General features: G+C 39.3%; 1 protein-coding gene across 1 annotated transcript in view; it reads right to left on the reverse strand.

The window, feature by feature from the left end:
• Positions 1–24,531, reverse strand: part of Atg14 (autophagy related protein 14) — a 105,716-nt gene that overhangs the window by 22,084 nt on the left and 59,101 nt on the right. The window contains exons 5-10 of the mRNA XM_080279149.1: positions 18,813–18,934; positions 16,338–16,517; positions 15,273–15,401; positions 14,032–14,208; positions 12,937–13,069; positions 5,914–6,176 (exon numbers count right to left, since the gene is read on the reverse strand). Of these exons, the coding sequence (XP_080135275.1) occupies positions 5,970–6,176; positions 12,937–13,069; positions 14,032–14,208; positions 15,273–15,401; positions 16,338–16,517; positions 18,813–18,934 (948 nt within the window). The 3' untranslated portion in view covers positions 5,914–5,969. The remainder of the gene's footprint in view (positions 1–5,913; positions 6,177–12,936; positions 13,070–14,031; positions 14,209–15,272; positions 15,402–16,337; positions 16,518–18,812; positions 18,935–24,531) is intronic.

Consider the following 24,531-nt stretch of genomic DNA (forward strand, 5'->3'; position numbering starts at 1 on the left):
GAGTGCAAAGTTACCTGTAGTCAGAAGGATGAAGAAAGAACGAAGTAAAGAAAGACTGAAGAGGAAGGAAGGAAAGGAGGGAGGAGGGGAGAGGGCAGACACTTGAGAGCAGCACTACACTGAGTTAGTGGATGGTGAATGCCCCCACCTAATATCCCAAGATTATTTACATTTGAAAGCATGTAATAGCAATGGTTACCATAGTTACATAAGGAAACGTGGCTTGCACAGCAAACAGTATATATGTATCATACCAGTCAGTTTGCAAGTGCCTGACATTGGTGGACAGCTTTACTATTCACATTCAAGCTGTGTTGTTTAAGTCCTGATGGGAAACTGTTCCATACAGACATGGCTGCAACATTAGCCCATATAATTAGCAGTCATTTTTAAAGGTCTTTCTTGTTAGTGGATAAACACTACAAAAAAACTGCCTGTTAAAAGTTTCACTGTTATATGTGAAGTGAATATGCCATTTCTTCCCTTATTTGTTATACATTATTAACTGTACAGAAAAGTAGCAATATTTTTAAATACCTGTACATCCCTGACTTGTAATGAGGACTGCCTGTATATGGCATCCAGCTGAAAGGTTACAAATGTAGGGTAGGACCAATATACAATTTGTATTATCCAACATCTGTGGTTTCAAAGCATTTCATGTGAATGTGTACTGATACCGTTTATTAATATGTAAAAGATATCATCCCTTTCCCTTTCTTTGCATACTGAAACACTGGATGAGAATCTTAAAAATACTCTCCAATAATTTCTTTTATCTGTACAAGTCAAGCATCCTTAAAAACAGAAATATGGCAAGGGACTTTGGAGTGCACATAAGATGTATAATTTGTCCTAATGTGTTACCTCTACAAAATAATACTTCAGTAAAATTGCTCAATGCTAAAACATCAAACTCCAGGAAAACTGTTACACTTTCTCTTGTAACTGTCCAATTAAAACAGCTCACTGTGCTGTCAGTTACATGGAAAAGGCATCACTACTATACATCCTCTATAAACAAATGGTAACAGACACACCTTCATCACCACTTGTGAACTGTAGGGGCCTGAGTCTAGGCTATGGCAGCTCAAAATATTTAAAGAGATGTAACTAGCCTACACTCTTGGCAGTATAACAGGAGCAAAAAACTGCAGATATCTCTCAGAGATTTAAATTGGCACATGGAAGGTATACAACTGTTACACTGATTGGTGCCTTAGGCCAACTGACCACCATTCTTAAAACAATCTTATACTGCACATATCTACTATTCAATTCTGTCATGGTGAAGTATTGGTTAATGGCAAAGTTTCAGAGAGAAAACAGTAATTTAGCATTTTTCCCTGACCCCTACATGTGGTTCCATACATGCAAAACTGGCAGCATCATGTAACAGACCTACTAGTCTTATTTACCACTGTTTATATAAAGTGAGGCAGTCTGACTCACTTTTGGCTATTTTTCGATGTACTGTACTAAGGTTTGTAATGTGACATTTAAGACACTTAAAAAGATTTACTGTATGGGTAATTAAACACAAATGATCCAGATTCATATGTGGAAATGGATTTTAACATTAAAAACACAGAAATGGCATATCTAAAAAATAAAAATGATGTTTATCAACACCTGATGTGGAGCAATTGGACTCAGTGAGCTTTTCTTCAGTGAAACATTCAAAGTTTTCATTTGAATCACTCCAACCTTTGATGCCTTCTTGCCCAGTATTGTCCTTTGGTTCTCTGCCTTCAGGAGACTCGCCTCTCTGCTCCCCATGCCTCAGTTGAATCGAAACAGTCACGAGAAGTTCGGTTATAAATGTCGATTGGTCCTCCTTCAATCCATGACCGCTGCAAGCGTTCACCCTTGTAAATAACATATGGCCTAAGGTGCTTTCCACTCACAGTGATGGAAAACACGATGGGTTTTGAACTCCTCATCGTATTCATGATACGCTCCACATGTTTTATACCAAGCCGGAATATCTGGAGCTTTCCCTTAGGATCACCCGTGATGTTGGTTTCATCATAGTTTATAACATTTGCAGGAGGTACTCCCATAAGGTTGTCTTCTAGCTTTTTAAAGCAGGCCACTACAACCTCTTCAGAGACAGCAGCCCGCTTCCTGTCCTGGAGGACAGCAGGTCAAAGTCTCTCCAGGAAGCCACGTACCCAGTCTGTATCTGGGGGATTATCCTTGAAATCCATGATGTAGTGTCTACAACTGTCCAGATAGTACTCGATGAAATTGCGGTGTATAAACTTCCCCAAAAATACCATGTCAAATTGCCCCATTACTCTAAAATCATAATATTTTATAAACTAAAGCAGCTAACTTACTTTGGTATGAGGATAAACATTAATGACACATAGCTTGTTATATATCCAAAGGACAGCAGAGGAAAACAAAATTAATCTTGTTATTATGCTAGTAAATCACAGCTCAAAAAAATCTGAAAATAACAGCTATCCATAAATTTCATTTACAATATAAATTAGTGATTTTACAATATAGTACCACATGAAAAAGTCAAATATACCCCTATTTACACTGTCTGTACCACCTAAGCCTCATTACCCCTTATTGAGTCTAATTGCCTGAAGTGAGTTAAACTGCCCCATCGTACGGTATATGAATGATGCAAAAGTCTCAGCAGAGTACATTCCTGTAAGCTCTGACCGCAAATAGATCTCTCTCATACGTTACTAAGTCTGGTTTACGCAATATATGATTGTAAAAGGTATTTTGGGGTCTGATATAATCATGCAAGAAAAGGTTTGTGCGTAGAAACAGCCACCTATCATTTAACATGGTGGCAAGTGAGAGCAAATTACGAGATAAAGTTGATTCAAGTGAAAACTTCAAATGTTAATCTCACCGCCAGAAAAGCAGTTGGTTAACATGGAAGCATGATTAAGTTTTTTGAAAAGTTAGTTTGGAAGTCCACTATTTTTAATCAGCATTTTGTATACAGCTGAAAACAATGTCATTTTCTATGACAATGTAATATAATACTATGCATTTTCAACAACTTAGTTATGCAATGAATAATTGCTTTGTGAACTGCAGTTAACTAAAACTAACAAATACTAATAAATGCAATTACAGTGTTAAAAGTATAGACTAATTAAATATTCAAAGATGTGCATTAGTTGTACACTCATGGTTCACTATCATCCTTGCTTATTAGCTGAGCTGACCTTTATCTGAAGAAATATCAAAGTTATGTATGTCTTGTACTACTACTACTTCGCCCCCCATACACATATGCACACACACACACACACACAGGTTTGCTAAGTACAGAAAAATTTACTGAAAGGCCACCTTTTGATCATGATGTCTGTCATTACCCACTCCATAGAATCATGATATTTATATGAGTCTCTGAACTACTTGTGATAGCAATATTGCAAGTCTAGTGAATGTGAATATTAGGTTATGAGAACCTTTCTCCAGCCTCATGTTACATTAGTCATTTCTGGGTGACGATAACAAACAGATCTTCAAGTAAGTTACTCTTTCTAACTGTAGTATTTCTACCATCCAAATACAAATTCCTGCCACTACCATCAGAGTCAAGTAAAGGTATGGCAGTTACTACAGATGGAGCCAACACAGATATGTGTATGTAAATACAAATCTGTTATGGCCTTCCTTACTGTTAAAGATCCATGATAGAACACAACAATACCTTACTACCAGTAAGCACTCTCAATGTATTCCAGGTAAACAAGAGCTCTAAGCACTTTAGAACTAAAGGGGTTATTATACCACTATGTATACAGGGAGAAGTTCCTAAATGAAGTAAAAATTGCAACTGTATGTTGCATGTGACCTGACTCTTCATCTTTTACCATTTAAATGGTTTTTACTTATATTTTTCTTTAACAGAGTAACGAAAATTCTTAAAAAAAAAAAAAAAAAAAAAAAAAAAAAAAAAAAAAATCAGAAGTATAGCTATAAATGAGGTATTTTATTGTACAGCTTCCAACAGATGTATATAAGCTTACAAACCTGCAAATACTGTATATGCTTTCATTATTCTATGTAGTCTTTGTGTTTTTCCTGCATATAGTATTGTATTAATTAAAAATTATTCTAAAGTTTAAAAAATAATCACATCTCCCAGCTCACATCTGATATGAAGTGACTGTGAAGTCTTCCAGGTACTTGATTACTGACATTAAACAAAGGAAAGGGCCAAGTAAAATAAAAACAATGACTATATTATCATGAACTCAAGGCATATTCTTTACATGAAATTCTGTCCTACTGACTGTTCTCACTCTCAACATCAAAAAACAATCCATTGCACTTTTTCTTCAAACTGAGACCTTCAAACGAATTGCTCAAATTTACAGATGGTTTTGTCTAAGTTAAATAAATTCAAAATTAACTGATGCTAAAAAAAATCATATACAGTAAACCCTCTATATAATGAACAACAAAGGAAGAACATGTCAAACAACCCAAAAGTTCACTCAATTTTTTATGTTCAAGAGTCAAATTAATCTGTGAAACTAGAATTGCTATACTGCCTACTTTATTTCATTAGATACTTTAAGGTAGTGTACAACACAATACAGTACAAGGTATTGCATACATACATATTTACTATCAGTCATTAAAAATTTTATAGCAATAAATTAAAGCCCAGTGAGACAACAAAAATTAACTACATGCGAGAGAGAGTGATCCTGAAAGTATCTACATGATGCAGGGAGTAGCCTGACTGACACCAATGGTCAGTAAGTTGATTGGCTCCATCCACCTCAAGTAACGACCCTCTTTAAGTACATGAGAAGATTATTTGGTTGGCTCCTGGAGTTCATTAAAACCATTATTTGGTCAATGGAAGCTCATTAGAAAGAGGGTTTATTGTGATGCACAAACTTCAAACCACACAGAATTGCCATATGCCAATTATGATGTAACATACTGACTTGGGTTACAGGTGTGGGGATAGAAACTTACAAGCCAAAACATTCCAGCATCATTAACCCTATCATCAACCAATATCATCAGCATAATCAAGCATAACTTTATGACCCATTTGTTCCACTTCTACCTAGTGGGCCATTAACAAAAATTCATGTAAATGCTTGATCAGATGATCCTCACACTCTATACAAATCCTGCAAAGAACTTTAAAAAATGGTAAACAACATCGAATTCTATACTACCTTTCAAGGTGCAGGGATCTGAGGCTAGGCTACTAGCACTACCAAATAAATACACACACACAGCAAGCCTTTGTTATAAGCTGCCCTTTTTTAACATCCTTTTTTACTATGAAGTCCACAGTAATTATTTATATTAAAAGAAATAATACTAATAACAATAATAATAATAATAATAATTCTTTCATTACAGAGATGCAGGCTACATTTTATTCTTGCTATTACTAAACAATCTTCTTCGTTTTGTAATAACATCAGGCTGGTAAAGTACCCTCATTGTGTGTGACCCGATGTTATTGCAACTCATCATTTTTATTTATTTTATACATTTCTCACAGTGTAGACTCTAACTAACCTCTTCATTGCAAAACTCTCTCAAAGTGTGTTAAACTGTCTGGACACAACAAGAACAGATGAGGATTATAATGATCCAATGCTACCTAAGAAGATTTACTCATTTCCCCAAGTTTACAGTACCAATTGTATGAAAATAGTTGCAATATATTGGAACAAATCCCATACTCATACAGTAAGTCCTTGCTATATATTAGGGATGTGTTCCTGAACATCACAAAACTTTTTATCCAACTACTACTGTAAATTAGAGAACATCAGTATTTTTGCTTTATCAGGGGCAATGGTATTTTACCAGCCAATAAATTTGTAGTTTGCAGTGGACTCAACTGGGAAACCAAAAAAAAGCACACAAGCTATAACATGGACTCACTGTAATGGTGACTGCCAGTAAATCCAACCCAGAAGAAAGTCATAAATTTGGCCTGTTCACTTCTGGTGAGAGCCACCTCCCCCAAGTCCTCTAATCAGTGAGATGACAGAGGCAGCAGCAGATGACATAATGCCCCCTGCACCACCCTGGCCACCCAGTGGCCCCCCTGCAGCCTGGGAATACACTGTGGTGGAGTTGAAGGTGGAGTACGCCTGGTGGGTTGGCACAGATGGCGGCTCTAGTTGAGGTAGCAGGTTGGGTACCTTTGGAAAAAATGTATGCAGGTTATGTGGCTTCTTCGTGCATGTGTGTAATCAGTAACCCATTCATTATGATAATGTCTTTTTGTGGTGTATTCTTACAATCTTGGAGCCTCTAAAGCAAAATGGCAAAGCTCTGGTCACAATTCAAATCCAAGAGATGTCCCCATGACTGCTATCTGTGAAATGCTGCCATGAATATTTGGGTTGTTTCCTACTATTTAGATGATTACTAGATAGTCAATAGCCATTCCACAACTTAAAATTCACTGGGCCCTCTGAGGAGTAATAACTGATCAGTTATTATCATCTTATTGTTACTGTTCTCATTACAACTCCACTGGTTAAACTCAGCAAAAATATACATAAAGACATCATCACAGTCTATTTCTCCATCCATCTACAATACAGACAAATATCTTAGTTCTGAAGAGGGTGGTCACAAACAAATCACCAAAGTGAAAAAGGGTTAAATGTGTCACAAAATGAGATGCTACAATAATGTTTAAGAAAAATCTGTAACTACATACAAAAACTAGGTAGAGAAGTTTATAAGCAACAGTGTGTTAAAGTAATATGGGGTAAATGAGATAGTAAATGTGCAATTATATGTATACAGTGTATTATAATATACAATGATATAAAATTACATGCTGCTATGATACTGGTTGTTTGCTGATGATACAGTATTGTTGCGTGAAGATGAATGGGAGTTGCAAGGTTTGGTGAATGAATTTGGGACAGTATGTAAGAAGAGGAATCTGAAAGTTAATGTAAACAAGAGTAAAGTTGTGGTGTTTGAGAGGAATGAAGTCACAGAATTCACAGTGAGGTTGGATGGTAAGGATATGGAGAATGTGAGTGCATTCAAGTACTTGGGTAGTGAGATGAGTAAGGATAGAACTCTGGGGGATGAAGTGTGTGAAAGGGTACAGCAGGGAAGGAAGGTTGTTGGTTCACTGAAAGCAGTGATGAGAAATACGGAGGTGAGTATGGAAATTAAGAAGTCACTACATGAGAGTATTGTGATCCCTACCCTGACGTATGGAAGCAAGGCATGGACCATGCTAAAGGAGAACAAGTCAAGAGTGAGAGCAGTGGAATGAGTTACCTAAGGGGAGTATGAGGAGTGACAGGTTGATGAATGAAGAAGTGAAAGAACGTTGTGGGGTGGATGTGGATGTAATTGAAAAAATTAGGAGAAATACACTGAGGTGGTTTGGACATGTGGAGAGAATGGAGAATGAAAGACTGACTAAGTGGGTGTATGTAGGTGAAGTGGAGGGAGGGTGAGGGAGGGGGAGACTGACGATGAGGTGGAGGGATGGAGTTGAGAGGTATATGAGGCAGGGGAGAGTGAGTTGGAGGGAGGGCGGTCAAATGGTGAGTGACAGCAGCTTGCAGGCATTTTGTCTGCAGCCACCCTTTGCGGGAGTAGGGCACTGGGCTATAGATAGATAGATAGATATATTATATATACTGTATACATATACAAATAAATATATATATATATATATATATATATATATATATCTATCTATCTATCTATCTATTGCCAGATGCCTCAATCCCGTTTGGGGTGGCCACAAACAAATTGCCTCCACGTTGCCCTGTCCCCCGCCATTTCACTGCCCTGCTCCCAACTCACAACCCCCTCTCTCATATACCTCTCCACCCCATCCCTCCATCTCATCCTCGGCCTCCCCCTCCCTCTTCCCCCCTCCACCTCACTCACATACACTCTCTTCGTCAGTCTCTCACCCTCCATCCTCTCCACGTGGCCAAACCACCTCAGTGTGTTCCTAATAACGCTTCCTATCACATCCACATCCACACCACAACGCTCCTTTATTTCTTCATTCGTCAGCCTGTCTCTCCATGTGACTCCACAGGCTCCTCTTAAATAACTCATTTCCACTGCTCTCACACTTGACTTGTGCCCTTCCAACAACGTCCAAGCTTCACTTCCGTACATTAGAGTTGGTATCACAATACTGTCATGTAGTAACTTTTTCACTTCCATGCTTACTTCCCTGTTTCTTATCACTGCTTTCAAAGAACCAGCAACCTTTCTTCCCTGTTGTACCCTTTCAAGCACTTCACATTCCGACGCCGATTGGTTTCGGCATTGGAATAATTGCCTTGTGTTTACGTATTTGAATGTTGAAGTTTTGCTGTGCAGTACTGTGTTTGTAAGTTATAATATTAAATAAACCTTCTAACCACTTAAAGTGCTTCATATTGATTACCAATGGCAGATACCAGCAAAAGACCACGTTTAGGAGATCTAGGGAGCAAAATCAGGAGTAGTTGAAACTTACGCGGTTTCGCGCCGAACGCGCCACGTTAGGAACGAAACCCACGCGTTGGGGGTGAGCTTGCTGTATAATATATCCATTCAGTGTTCATTCAAGTTGTCAAAATTCATGCTTCCATTAACACAGGTCATATCATAAACATACAGCTTCTTATCACCTGTGTAAAACATACATTTTATCAACTGTCAAAAAAGACACAAACCCCGTCATCTACATATACATTACAAACAACACTCTGTTCATCCCATTTATCATTAATCTATTCCCTACTTCACTTTTTCACCTACCAGTCAACCGATCATCATTTCTTTGCTTCTACAAGTTCAAAAAAAAATTTGATAACACATTTACTCACTCCTCTTCTCCAACATCTGCCTCATCTTCTGGAGTGTGAACAGAGGCAGTACAGATATTCTTGTCGAACATGGATAAATCCTGAAATGGAGAGCTGCATCTTGCACTTCACCAGCCAATATGACACCAACTCTTAACTTTTCTCCTTTGAAAATCTTTTTCAATATTTCTGTTACTCTAGGAGTCAGCCAGCATGCTTTTATAATTATTTCATTCATTATTTTTTTCTTTGCTTCCACAACTTCAAATTCTGTTGCATGATATAATTACTCACCCTCTCTTCATCTATATCTGCCTCATCTTCAGGAGTGTTTTTACAGGTAGTGCTCTCGTCGAAGATGGAAAAATTCTGAAAGGGAGAGCTGACTCTTTCATTTCACTTGCCAACAAGATATAACTCTTGACCTTCTCCCCTTGCTTTTTTTTTTTTTTTTTTCCCTGTAATTCAGTGGTAACTACTGAGAGTCAGTCAGCATGCTCTTATAAGTATTTTCTTCAATCTTTATACCTTGTACCATACACACTACACACCCTTAAAATATATATATATATATATATATATATATATATATATATATATATATATATATATATAAAAGCCACTGCACAACAGTACACTGTCTCGTAGTTCCTGGGGGTGTGAACCATAAATATTACCATTAGTGGTTGGTGGGGGCGCTCACCATCCACTCACTCGATGTAGTGCTGCTCTCGGGTGCCTCCCTTTTTCTCTCTTCTTTCCTTCCTCGTCTTTCTTTCCTTCATTCTTTCTGTTTCCTTTCTTTCCTTCATTCTATACTCCCTCATCTGTCTTTCTTTCCTTCACTCTTTCCTCTTCCTTCTGCTTATGGGTGACTCTACACTGAGTGACAAGCCAAATGGTTTCCTGTACACCAGGAAACCATTTACTATGCTGGGTGGTAACTGTATACCCAGATTATGGCACCTAGTGGTTTAGTAAGTAATTAAAGCACTCAAATTGGACTGAGCCTGTGTAGGTTTATATCCAAGGTGTGGATGGGGTTTATTGCTCATGTAATGTCACTCAGGGATAAGTAAGGCTGATTACTCTCATCTTAACTGTCAGAGCCAACTTGCCCAGCCCCAGGGTCCTACGCTCCCCATGGGGCAACACAGGATTGGATGAGGGATGGATGGATATACTGTATATAAATATAAATATACATAGCTATCTATCTATCTATAGATAGATAGATAGATAGATAGATAGATAGACAGATAGATATATAGATAGATAGACAGATAGATAGATATATAAGTGGTAGGTGGGGGCGCTCACCATCCACTCACTCGATGTAGTGCTGCTCTCAGGTGTCTGCCCTTTCCTCTCCTCCCTCTTTTCCTTCCTTCCTCTTCTGTCTTTCTTTACTTCATGCTTTCCTCGTCCTTCTGCCTACAGGTGACTTTATACTCCCTCTTTTGTCTTTCTTTCCTTCATTCTTTCCTGTTCCTTTTGCCTATGGGTGACTCTACACTGAGTGACAAGCCAAATGGTTTCCTGTTCACTAGGAAACCATTTCCTACAGTGGGTGGTAACCATATAACCAAATTATGGCGCCTGGCGGTTTAGTGGGTGATTGCAGCACTCCAATCGGATTGAGCCGGTGAAGGTTTATATCCAAGGGGTGATTGGGGTTATTGCTCACATAATGCCACTCAGGGATGAGTGAGGCTGGTCACTCTCATCTTAAATGTCAGGACCAACTTGCCCAGCCCCGGGCTCTTACGTTCCTCATGGGGCAACGTAGGATTGGATGATGGATGGATGGATGGATATATATATATATAATTTGAATGCTTAACTCTCATATATATATATATATAATTTGAGTGCTTAGCTCTCCTCTGTCAGCCATGTGGCCAGAACAAGCAAATATAATTAGCCACAATAACCCACTTGTATAGCTTGTGTGATCTATGGTATCTATCAATTTCAGGTGCCTCTGATCTAAACCACCAAGTGCAAACCAAAAATGTCAAAAGAGAAGCTCTGAAAAATTAATGATATCTCAGCATGAGAGGCGACTTAAATTTTTAGGGATTTTGCAGCAAAAGTATGGCACCCAACCAAAATCCAACACCCTGCTACCAAATGATGCAGATTGCATTCAATGAAACAACAATTGATGTGTTTGTTCCATAAAAGCTTTTGCTAGTCTTCTTTACACCACCAACTGGAAGTAAAACTTCAGGAATACTGATGAAAATGAAGTATGGAGGTAAAGTAAAAATATAGGCAGTAGAATAAATAGTTTACAGACTTTTTTTTCCATCTATCTCAATCAATCTATTACCAGATACCTCAACCCCATAAGGAGTGGCCACAAATAAACTGCATCCAAGTCGCCCTGTCCAACGCCATTTCACTCCCCTCCTCCCAGCTCACACACCCCTCTATCATATATCTCTCCACTCCATCCCTCCATCTCATCCTCGGCCTCCTCCTCCCCCCCCTCCACCTCACTCACATCACTCTCCTCGTCAGTCTCTCGCTCTCCATCCTCTCCACATGGCCAAACCACCTCAATGTATTTCTCCTAACATTTTCTATCACATTCACATCCACACCACAATGCTCCTTCACTTCCTCATTTGTCAGTCTGTCTCTCCATATAACTCCACAAGCACTTCTCAAACAACTCAGTTCCACTGCTCTCACTCTTGATATCTGTCCCTCCAACACGGTCCAAGCTCCGCTTCCATATGTTAGGGTTGGTATCACAATACTGTACTGTCATGCAATGACTTTTTTACTTCCATGCTCACTTCACTAATCCTTATCCCTGGTTTCAAAGAACCAGTAACCTTTCTTCCCTGTTGTACCCTTTCAAGCACTTCACTCTCTAAACTTCCATTCTTACTCATCACACCACCCATGTACTTAAATGCACTCATATTTTCCATTTCCTCATCATCCAGCTTCACTGTACATTCAGTGACTTCATTTTTCTCAAAAACCATAACTTTACTCTTCCCTACATTCATCTTTAGATTCCGTTTCTTACACACATTCCCAAACTCATTCACCAAGCTTTGCAGTTCCCCTTCGTCTTCACTTAACAATATAGTATCATCTGCAAACAACAGTGCATGGAGTTTCCAAATACTGCCTTCTCTCATTAAGGTCACTCCAACATCCACTGCTCAACCTTGTACCTCTTTTATAATCCCACCACTGTAAAAAGTGGTTCTAGTGGCCAGAGCTAAGGTAATATTTTCTATCATGAAACTTTTCCTAACTGTGCTACAGATGCATTTTTTCTACCAATATGTAGGGAAGGAGATCACTGAAAACTTTATCTCGGCACAGTATCACATAATAAGTATATTTCTACCTCTAAAAGTAAAGTGAAGAAATGATTTAGTGAACTAACTATTAATTTGGCCTCAGTTTGTCTCACTTAAACCACCAACAGGAAGTACAAGTATTCAAGAGTATTGGAGAAAAAGAAGTATGGAGGTATTAGTAAAACTATAGCAGATGAAAAAAACAGTTATTAGCAAACTGCAGGCAGGAGAATAAACAGTTATTAAGTTTTGGGACACAACTCTACAGAGAGGGTTTGGCTGCATAAGGTTCCGTGCGGTAAGGGCAGGGTGTGATGAGTGCTTAGCCGTGGTTGGATGCAACTGGAATCTTATGGTCACAGGAGGATTAAGATGGACATGCAACCGTCTGACTACACATACTCACCTTTTTTACGTGCGTGTGTGTCCAGTTCTCTAATGCAAGAAATAAACAGTACTCTAATTCATTCATATACACAGCCAGTCAATTATGCAACATTCTTCCTCAGTCTGTCTTATGTCCGGCCTACATCTTCTAGCCTTTCCACCTTGATGTGTCCAGGCAATTCAAAACAAATATATCCTGATCTTAAGAGTCTGGACTCTCTTTGAAAGGGATCACTTCTGTATGCCTTCTGTCTTTGGTTCCTTCCTTCATTTTTGCATTTGAAAATAATAAATAAGAAAATACACAAATAAGGACACTAAAAAATGAATAAAATAGTCAAATAATTACAAAGATTTCAAGCAACTGTGTACTGCAATATATGCATGATGCTCACCGTCTCCCATTCAGCTGAGAGAGTGTCAGTATCATCCTCATCCTCAGTGTCAGAGCTCTCCCCAGGGTCCTCCTCAGCCATGCCCTCCTCCATGCTCTCCACTAGGGACTCCGCTATTTCAAAGCTCCCTTGTCTGCAACAAGTATCACAGAGTTCACAAGCTTTCATGAGCAAGTGATGAGCACAGAGACTTTTCTATAATGGATGCACAGCCACTAGGGACGAAGTCTGGGATTAGAGATTTGGTGACAGACTTGCTACTTTTAATAAAACTGGGAGGAAGGGTTGCTCTTATATGCTAAAGTTCCCCATGAATTCCCTGTCAGCATTGTGCCTTGCCTTCCACAATCCTCATCCCTCCCTAAATGTCAGAGTGTATACCTTCTCATATTTTCCTGGTGAGTGTTTCATACTGTTATCCCATTTCATGTTACACCTTACATCACAGAAGTCAGTTAGGCACTGCCAGGAAACTTCTGATGGGACAACACATCCATCAGTATTCATCATTATCCTATTATTATCCATGAACACATGGTGTTGAGAGATCAATGGTACTTCTCTTTCATATATTTAGAGACATTAATTAAGAGGGAAAAGAAAGCTCCCATCAGTAATCTTCCTCTCTTCAGTGACACAGCAGATATTTGCAGTCATTAATCCTTTTATACATCTAAGGTTTCCAACTGATACAGCAAGTGTACAATTCTTCTAACTCACTTGAACATCACTGATGAGCTTAGCAAGACCTTAGGTTCTGATGTGGTTTCAAGATAACATACAAAAGCAACTGACTACAACTGTATAATACTCCCCTCAATCCTAAACTGCTGGTAACACAAGGTTCCCTGTAACCTAAATGAACCTAAGTGTGAGATAATAAGGTTACCACATCCCAACCCTAATAAAATAGAATTTACCAGCTCTCCACTTTGTTAGTTACTTTTTACAATTTAAAAGGAATGGACAGAGAGCAATCCTCCTCTTTCACTGAGGAAAACCATGACACTTACTTCTCAAAGTATTTTCTGAATCAGCCAGAACTTCTTATGGACATCCAATTCACTGGGCACAATTGAATTCAATATCACTAACCTGCCCAGATCAGAGAGTTGTGTGTCGAGCAGCGCCAGAATGTTCGGTGTGGTGTGTGTGGGGCGGAGGACGGAGGGTGGCACATTCTGGGAGAGGCACAGGTACAGCACATTGGTGTTGAGCCGACACACAGCACGCACAAATTGATCCTCACTCAGGTCATTACGACAAAACTCACTAGCAAGAATGAGAGAATGAAGTGTAAATTTCAGGTACATGACACTTCACTGGGAATAGTGCTGACTGGTTTTCCCTCTACCATATTTTCTTTTTCGACTTAACCTCACCTCATCCTACGGTTGAAAAAAAGAGGTCAGAATGATGATTAAGGTAATCATGATCCATCCATCCATCATCTAATTCAGTGTTTCCCCAGGAGAAGCACAGGAGCCCAGGGCTAGGCAAGTTGGTCCTGACACTTAAGATGAGAGTGACCAGGCTCACTCATCCCTGAATGGCATTACATGAGCATTAAACCCCAACCACCCCTTGGATACAGACCTCCACAGGCTCAATCTGACTGAAGAGCTTTGCTGGTGGTAACCATATAACCATAATTTGGTTATATGGTTACCACCCAGTGTAATAAATGGTCTTCCTGTACTCAGTGTAAAGTCACCCATAGACAGAAGGAAGAGGAAAGAATAAAGGAAGAAAGACAGAAGAAGAAAGATGGAAAGAAGCAAGGAAGAGAGGAAAGGGCAGACACCCGAGTGCAGCATTACATCGAGTAAGTGGGTGGTGAGTGCCCCCACCAACCACTCAGGTGATCATGATAATTTCTCATAATAAACTCAGTGACTGCTATCTCAACAAGCTTATTAACACTCTTGGGCTTCAGTGATTACAAAACTGATCTTCACTCAGGTCATCTCAGCAAAACTTACAGACAGAGGAGAGAATGTTGTGTTTATTTCAAGGAATGTTTTTTTCACATTTTGCTCAGTGGCTGCTATCTCAATTATCTCACAAATGCTACCAAAATATTAGAAATCTATCTTCAGTTACTGAAGTTCATTATGTCAACTATCTAATCTCACACTGTAAAACCAGTTCAGCTGATTATGCTAATATTAAGGTGAAAGGTAAACAACCTAAGGTTTGAGTACCAAAGGCCAGAAATCCTGATTATTTTGATGACTGGGTAGCACCCTCTTACAGCATTTACACAATAAGAAAATATGTCTGCATTAAGATGATCAAGATTACAATGTCAATGACCTAGCCCTGAGAATGTATACCTGTAACACAATTTCTTGGGCAATGTGACATCCAGGAAGAAGGCGAGAGCATTGATGAGCTGTGTGAGGTATGTAAGTCCAGCACAGACAGTGACAGCACCGCCCAGCTTCTCAGCACCACTAGTTCTCCTCTCCACGGCCCTACTGTGCCCACCATCATCACCACCACCACCACCACCACCACCACCACCACCACTGCTACTGCTGCTGTCATCTGTGTCACCATCACGGCTAGGAACTGGGATGCTGGGGATTGCTGTTGAGGTAATGAATGAATGAAATAAAATGGAAGAAGAGCTTGCAGTAGTAAGATGTGGAACTATTAAATGGATAAAAAAGAAGAAACTGAATAAAATGGACCAAAGCATTAATCCCTTTACTATAGAGGTTCCCCAAACCATCATAAAATAGTTGTGGTAGCAGGAATTAAAGGTATATAAGTCTTGTACTGAGGGGTTAATGGAATGAGGACTTACTGTAGCAGGAAAAGTTTAAATACACCAATACATTTTAACTGGCTTTGGCAATGCCAGCACAGGTAAGCCTTGGTCACCTAATGGTAGCTCTATTTTTTTAAATATCTCTATTAGCTTTAAGCATAAGACCTCACCAAATGTCTTTTTAGGTCTGCCCCTTGGTATTCTGTTTTGAAAATTCATATCCACAATCCTCTTCACCCAATTAATTTCTCCCATTCTCTCAGTCTGTCTACACCATCTCAGTTTTGTTGTTCATTTCTATTATATTGCATTTATTCTAACTTGACAAAGAACTCTAATACCTTTTAGCTTCAATGACTGTCACTCAATCAGACTGGAGGGTTGATTTCACTAGTAACCACAGAGACTCATTCCTATTTCATAACAGACTCAACAAATTTCAAGGACCCACCACTTAATATTCATATTGTGGGTGTGGTTCAGCTCTTCCAAGTGAAAACACACTGACTATACAATTTACAACAATCTGTTTCCTCAGTGCCACACTTTTCAATCTCACCATCCTCATCTAAGTTCACACAACTTGTACACCCTCATCCTTCGCTGCCATACAACACCCACGAACTCACAGAGGAGATAGTGAGCAGTGTAATCTCCTGAGCCTGGCAAGATGGGCTCAACGATACTGTAGCGTGTCTCGTGTGAGGTGTCAGTGTAGACCCAGCGGCCACGGACGTAGGTAGTCTGGGATGCCTCTGCAATGGCTGAGGCCGTGTCTACCTGTCCTGGGTCACCCTCGTTCACGCTACGGAAAAAACATAAAGTTGTGTCTGGATCTACGTCCAGTATCCTAATTATCTATCTATATACCATCTATGAGGACAGGAAGAACATTATGTTTGGGTTTATACAGTAACTTGGCTGTCTATCTACCTATAAATCAACAGTATCATCTCAGCTAGGACAGCAGGAAGAAAGTTATATTTGGATATACAGTGTTAAAAATATACTGGCTATCCATCCACCTATATACTGTATATCTATAGTATCTATCTATCTACCTGTGAATGAAGAAAGAATTATGTGTGGATCTACATGTAGCAACCTGGCTACCAATGTATCTCAAGAAAGCTATGTATGGATCTAAGTAGCTCTGCACAGTGGCAGTCAGACAAAGCAAGTTTTCACTATATACTGTATATCAGCATTCATCTGGATACATTGGACTAGAGTCCAATACCTGCAAAAAACTCTAGTGCAACCATTTGGGTCTGATATATCTTGATATTATACATAAAAGTGGAAATACATGTAATCACTCTTCGTATAATTAACAGCATGTTGGTTACTTTCACGCTATGTACGTTAGCAGATTAATAAGAGAGAGCAAACAATCCACCATCTCCATCCTGTGTATCCTCACACATGTGGAAAATCCATTTGGTAATGCGTTACTCTGATTCATTACCAAACGAATTTTTCATGACCAAATTGGCCCACATTTGGTAATGAAAAATACCCAATGGCAACCCTGACAGGGGAGGGGGGAGGGGGAGGGGGAGGGGGAGGGGGAGGGGGGAGGAAGGAAGGGGTGAGGGTCCGTAGTGTAACAGCTGTTCGGCGCCACACAGCAATTTCAAATTACGGGTGGGAAAAAATTCGGATTTGGGGGGGATTTTTTCTTTTTTGGCCATTTTTGGGTTCTGAAGGACCAGGCCCACAATGTCCGGTAAGTGGGGATGTCCGGAAAGTGGGCGTCCAGATAGTACGGGGATTACTATATTCTCACCTCATTTTGGTACTTTCATAGTACTTTTACTCATCAGTTTTGCTTTGTTTTATTAGCTTATCGTATAGTATAAACATCAGGGAAGATGATGGTAAATAATTTATACCATTATAACCAATTTCTGTGGGAAATAAAATATAGGGGAATGTCTTCCTTTGTGAGCAAGTCCAGCCTGCCCTCACAGCATTTTCTCTGGTCATGTCACACACACTTACAGAAACCTATAGTGCAAGAAGGGGTTAAGAGCTAAATACATCTGTAAAGCCAAAACTACCACAGTACATCCTTCCCCTCTCCATCCATGATTCTATTCCATTTTGCCCCATATAAACAGAAGTGTAGGGGCCCAGGGCAAGGCTACTCAGTCCCAACATCTGAGGCTAGGGTAAACAGCCTCATTTACCCCTGAGTGGCATAATGTGAGCAATAAACACCAACCATCCCTCAGATGGAAACCTTGACAGACTCCATCTGGCTGGAGCACCTTAACCCACTAGACCATCAGGTGTCATCTGATTATATGGTTGCCACCCAACTGAGGAAGTGGACTCCTGGGTTACATAAACCAAAATGCTTGTATGAGTAGCAATGGAGACCTTAAAGTAAACACTTCTTCATAACTAGCACCATACTACAGTGTTTACCCCTTGCTCCAGCTCAATGGTAGACTGTCCTACATCCTTTCCATAGCATCTCCTTTGCTTACCATCATATTCTACTGTTATTCATTCTTTCATTCATCATCTAATCCAGTGTTGCCCCATGAGAAACATAGGAGCCCAGGGCTAAGCATGTTGGTCCTGACATTTAAGGTCACCAGCCTCACTCATCCCTGAGCAGCATTACATGAGCAATAAACCCCAACCACCTCTTGGATATAAACCTGCACAGGCTCAATCTGATTGGAGCACCTTAATGCCCTATTACACCATCAGGTGCCATAATCTGGTTATATAGCTGCTACCCAGCATAATAAATGGTTTCCTGGTGTACAGTAAACAACTTGGTTTGTCACTCAGTGTAGAATCACCCATGGACATGAAGAGGAAAGCATGCAGGAGAGAAAGACAGAGGAGGAAGGAAGGAAAGAAGGAAGGGAGGAAAGAGCAGGCGCCCAAGAGCAGCACTACATCAAGTGAGTGGATAGTGAGCACCCTCAAATGCCAGAAAATGAATAAAATAGCTTTACATCATTTCAATAGAATTACTACATGATTAGCAGCGTATTCTAGTGTTAAACTCCTGGCACAGCTCAAGATGAACAGATGCCAATTTAGGGCAAGTGAAAGTAAACAAACAAAATGATATTACCTGGGCGTTGGGTCAACCTTAGCGATAGGGAAGATATACGTGGTAAGCTGACGTATGTTGCCCCGGACAACACCCTTCAGCTGTGCCTCACTGATAGCCAGCTTCTCTCGCTTTATCTTGATCTATGGCGCAAATCATCAATAGTAACAATTCTACATTGCACAAATTTCTTAATATTACTCTATAAATGCATTTCTCAGCTATAAAAATTAGTCAAAATCAAGTACTGTACAGTAAAATATTCGACACTGTAATGTTAGTCTACAATATACAGTAGTACTGTACACTACAGTAAAAAGTAACTACAATGAAATATTTGGTGTTGTAATGTTAGTCTACAATATATGGTACAGTACAGTATAGTAAAAATTAACAAAGGTGAAATATTTGATACTGTAATGGCAGTCTACAATATACTGTACAGTACTGTAAAACCTAAAATATCAGCACAAATAGAAAATGATCAGTCAGACAAAGCAAGTTTTCAATATATACTGTATATCAGCATTCATCTGGATACATTGGACTAGAGTCCAATACCTGCAAAAAACTCTAGTGCAACCATTTGGGTCTGATATATTTTGATATTAAGTATGTCCATAGAATACTAACACTGTACAAAGGTGGACACAAGAAAACAGATACAGAATTACAATACAGAAACAAATACAGATTTTAAAAATTAAGTTCATTAACTTAAACAAAAGCAAAATTTTACACAATTAACCTTCCTAACTCCAAATTTTTTACAACTCAATTGGATGACAGTATGAGAAGAAAATCCAGTAGGCTTAATGTGTCTCAATAAAGGAACAGTTCAGCATGATATAATGAAATTTTACAGAATGTACACACATCTTAAGTAGTAGGTCAATTTCTAACATTAGAAACAAGTAATGTAGCCAGAAAAACTGTGACACTTCTTGTGAGTGATACAGTCTAATTGTGACTATTGCAGTTCCAGTGATCATAATATCACTCAAGGTAAGTTCTGTCACCTCTGGTGTGTGTGTGTGTATGTGTGTATTTACCTAGCTGTGATATACAGGAAATGAGTTACACTCACGGGGTCCCACCTCAGTTTCTCGATAAGTCAGATTTTGCTTTGAACTAATTTAAGTTTTTAGACTTGTTGATCTCTTTGTCCTGGCCACTCCACAGGTCTACTGCATCTATATGGAAAACTGTATTTCTTGATATCCTTCAAGCAACTTGGCTTTTACAGTTTCATTCCGTGTCCTCATGACTCTCCCATCCCATACAAACAGAACTTCTCTGTCAATTTTTTCTACTCCCATCATGGTCCTAAACAATGCAATCATGTTGCCCCTCTCTCTCCTTTCTTCTAAGGAAGGCAGGTCTAGTTATTCCAGCCTTTCCCTGTACGACAAATCTGCCAGGCTAGGGACCATGTTGGTTGCTGTTCTTTGTATTCTCTCGATCTTGTTTATGTCCTTATTTTAATGTGGAGACCACATTACTGCCATATATTCCAACCTAGGGTGGATCATGGCCACTATCAATTTTTTTCAACATCTCCTGATCCAAGTAATGAAATGCTACTCTTATGTTAGTCATGAGATTATACATCTTTCTGACTAGATTAATGTGTTTTTCAGGTTACAAATTATCCTGGACCAGCACTCCCAAGTCCTTTTCTTCTCTCGCTTTTGTGACTGGTTCATTACCCATCAAGTAAGTCTGTGATGGACTCTTGGTACTTTTACCCATTTCCAATATTTTACATTTTTCTGTGTTGAATTTCACTTCCCACATCCAGCTCCAATCTAGAATCCTATCCAGGTCCTCCTGCAGCATTTTACTGTCACTTCAGCTTCTACTCTCCTCATGATCTTTGCATCATCACCAAACAGACTTACATAACAGCTGGTTCCATCTACCATATGGTTTACACAAATCAGGAACATTACGGGCGCTAACACCGAGCCCTGTGGGGCTCCACTTGTTACTTCTCTCCACCCAGACAACCTCTCTTTTATTGGTGTCCTTATTTGTCTGTCTCTCAAGAAGTCTCTCATCCACTCTAAGAGGTTCCCCTTCAGTCCTCCTATGTGTTCCAATTTGCACATTAATCATTTGTGGGCTACCTTGTAGGAGGCTTTCTCCAAATCTTAATACACACACTCCACCCAACTGTCTCTCTCCTGTAGCATGTCTATCGCCCTTGAGTAAAAGTTCAACAAGTTGGAAACACATGACCTTCCACTTCTGAATCCAAACTGACTTTCTGCCAAAATGTCCATCTCCTCCATACATTTTATCCATCTGTCTTTCAGGATTTTCTCAAACAGTTTTGCAACCATGCTGGTCAGGGGCACTGGTCTATAATTCAGGGGTTCTTCCATGTTTCCTCCCTTATCAATTGGTACCACATTTGCCCTCTTCCAATGCTGAGGCACTTTCTCCTCTTCCAGAGAACACACAATTACTCTGTGAAGCTTATCTGCCAGTTGCTCTCTGCATTCCTTCGGTACCCAATTAGAGATTCCATCCAGTCCTGGGGCTTTCCTTACATCTTGATCTATCTATCTATCTATCTATTGCCAGACGCCTCAATCCCGTTTGGGGTGGCCACAAACAAATCGCCTTCAAGTCGCCCTGTCCCCCCCCATCTTGAGTTCCCAGTAATTTATACACTTCCTGCACTTCCACTTTTATATCTATCACTACATTTCTAGTCACTCCCTCCCCCTCCATAAAATCCCTTTCATTAGTGAAAACCGTTTTTTTTTTTTTTTTTTTTTTTTTTTTTTTTTTTTTTAAATAACAGAACGGAGGAAGGAAAAACAAATGGGGGAAAAAAAAAAATCCATACACCAGATTACTGGTGTCCTCTGTTCATAAAATATCTGTAACAGTTAGACTTGAACTGTTCTAGGTTGAAATTTGGAGGAAAACAACTCTGGGGAAGCGAGTTCCAGAGAGATGCAGTTAGGGGAATGAAAGAATTCTGATAGGCAGAAGTTCTGCAATATGGTTGGGTGACATTCCAGTCATGAGCGCTACCAGATGCCCGTGTAGCACAAGGGAAGGCATGGAGAGGTGGCACATCTGTCCATTATTTCAGCTTGCATTGCCGCATCTTTATAAACCTCTCCTTCTACTTTCAGTTTCATGATTCCTCTCTTTTGTTTCAATTTGCCACTGACAAATCTGTAAAACAATTTGGGTTCTTCCTTACATTTGTCAATTATACCTTTTTCAAAGTTACTTTCTTCCTCTCTATGTATTCTTGTATATTCATTTCTTGTTCTTTTATATTCTTCCTTTGTTCTGTTATTACCTCTCTTTCTCCAGTTGTTCCACGCCATGGCCCTCTCTTTTTTTGCTATCATACACCTTCTATTAAATCACTCCTTTTTCCTGTTTTCTTTCCCTCTTACTCTTGGCACATATTTTTCCACTCCTGAACTGCAGAGGTCTAGAAAGATATCCCACTTCCTCTGTATCTCTCTTGTTTCTCTGAATTTTTTCCAATCCGCATTTTTGAAAAATTTTCTCAATCCTGTAAAGTTTGCTTTCCCAAAGTTGTATCTTCCCTGTCTATAAAGCTCGTCTCTTGGTACCACATTCCCTATTATCATCTGGAACTCAATGACCACATGATCACTTTTTCCTATAGGACACAGATATTTCAAAGATTCAATTACATCAGGTTCTTTGGTTAGCAGTAAATCTAATCTTGCTGGTGTGTCATCACCTAGGGATCGTGTCTCTTTTTTGACCCACCATGTCATTACATTATTCATTGCTATGTTTAACAATATAGTGCCCCACAACTCTTCACTTCCTCATGAGTCCCATTCCTCCCAGTTCACCTCTTTACAATTAAAATCACCCATTTGAATTATATTGTTGCTTTTCTCAATCACTTTTTGTAGATAACTAACCATTTCTGACAACATCTCCTGGTATTCAACGCCATTCCATGCTCTTGTTGTAGGGGGAACATACTGTATACTACTGCCATATCTCTCTTGCCATTCTCTCCAGTTTCTAATTTCATATTTATCACTTCAGTCCTACCCTCTCCCATCTCCACAGTATCCACATTTATGTCGTTCTTCACTGCCATCGTCACTCCTATTCCTGTTTTTTCATTTCTGTCTCTTCTCCACAGTTTGTATTTACCATCTCCCATATGGATATCAATATCCTCTCTTAACTTGGTCTCTACAAAACACATAACATCTGGTTCATGTACCCTTAAGAAGCTGTTGATTTCTAACCCTGCCGATATTAAACCAACATTAGTATATGCCACTTTCAAACTTTTTTCATTGTTTTTTATACCCTCTTCTCTCCGTCAGTACCGCTTCCTCAATTTCTTATCCATAACTCTCCAATAAAACACTGTCTTCTCTTCCTCCGTGCTATGCTCGTTTTTTGCCACTGCTTCCTTTACTAACTCCTTTATTTTTGCTCTTTCTTCCTCATTTGCATCTCTCCTTATCCAAACATTTTTGAACCCCTCTTTGTCTGATAATTTCCAAGTTCTGTTGATGATTTCATTTACCATTACCTGGGACTTAACTTTACCTTAAGTGGACTCGCCTCTCCTTACCTTATTCAGGTCTTCTCTTTCTCTTTCTGATCATACTGTCATTCGTTTTTCTTATATTCCTGAAATTATTACACATTTTTTTTATCTGCTACATCCCTGACAAAAGATTCTCTACTTCTCAGTACCCTACCCACTTCCTTCTCCACCTTTTCCTTGCTTTGATGTTCTATAATCTCTTTCATATTCGCATTTCCTTCCTCTTGAATTTTCTTCCACCCCTTGTGTTGCTCCTTGATTTCCTTAATATGCACATCTTGCATCCTTGAATTGGATTCATACTCATCTAGTTTACTTTTTATTCTGTCCCTTTCTCCTTCCAACTTCTTATTTTCCCTCTTGAGCTGTTTTATTTCATTTGAAGCAGATTCGTTACTCACTTTAATTCCATAACTATTCTCTTTCTTGTTCAGCACTATGTGTGTAAACTTTTTCCAGTTTATTCTGCAATACTTTAATCACTTTCTTCTGCTCTAAGGTCCATTCCTGCAACTCTCTGATTACTGCCCATACCTTTTTTAACTCCTGGACATTCCTTTCTGCCTGTTTTCTCTACTCCTACTACTCTTGTTTGGTTCAGCTTAGTACTTCCTTTTCCCATATCTTTGTCGGATAAGCCTGGAAATTCTCCTTCACCAGTTGTAAACAATGAATGGTCCCTCTCTGCCATGACGCAACCATATGGAAACTTTGTATTTCCTCTGTATCTTGTACTCTTTATGAGTGAAACCTGTGTTTTTTTATGTTTTTACTTTTTTTTTTACTAATATCCGATGGGACCACCACTCACGCACTCATTAACATAATCACAATAGGCTGCTCTCCTTTTCACCGCTGATTCAGTGATTATTTTCCCATGATCCAAGAAGAGCTCCATCTCTGTCGGCGACCTCTCTCTCTCTCTCTCTCTCTCTCTCTCTCTCTCTGTGCGTGTGTGTGTGTGTGTGTGTGTGTGTGTGTGTGTGCAGCAGTACATTGTTAAAAGATGTGTGTGCTGAATATGTTATGGTAGTTTTTGGTAGATGTATACAGAAAAACGGGTGACTTTGACAGAGTGGCCAAAAGTAATTAAGCTTTTACAATGGTGTTCTAGTACTTTAACTGTGAGGTGTTTGGTAACACAATAACTGCAACAAT

This window comes from Coenobita brevimanus, chromosome 1, assembly GCF_032717465.1.
Source record: "Coenobita brevimanus isolate Jiangsu-jjx chromosome 1, ASM3271746v2, whole genome shotgun sequence".
NCBI lineage: Eukaryota > Metazoa > Arthropoda > Malacostraca > Decapoda > Coenobitidae > Coenobita > Coenobita brevimanus.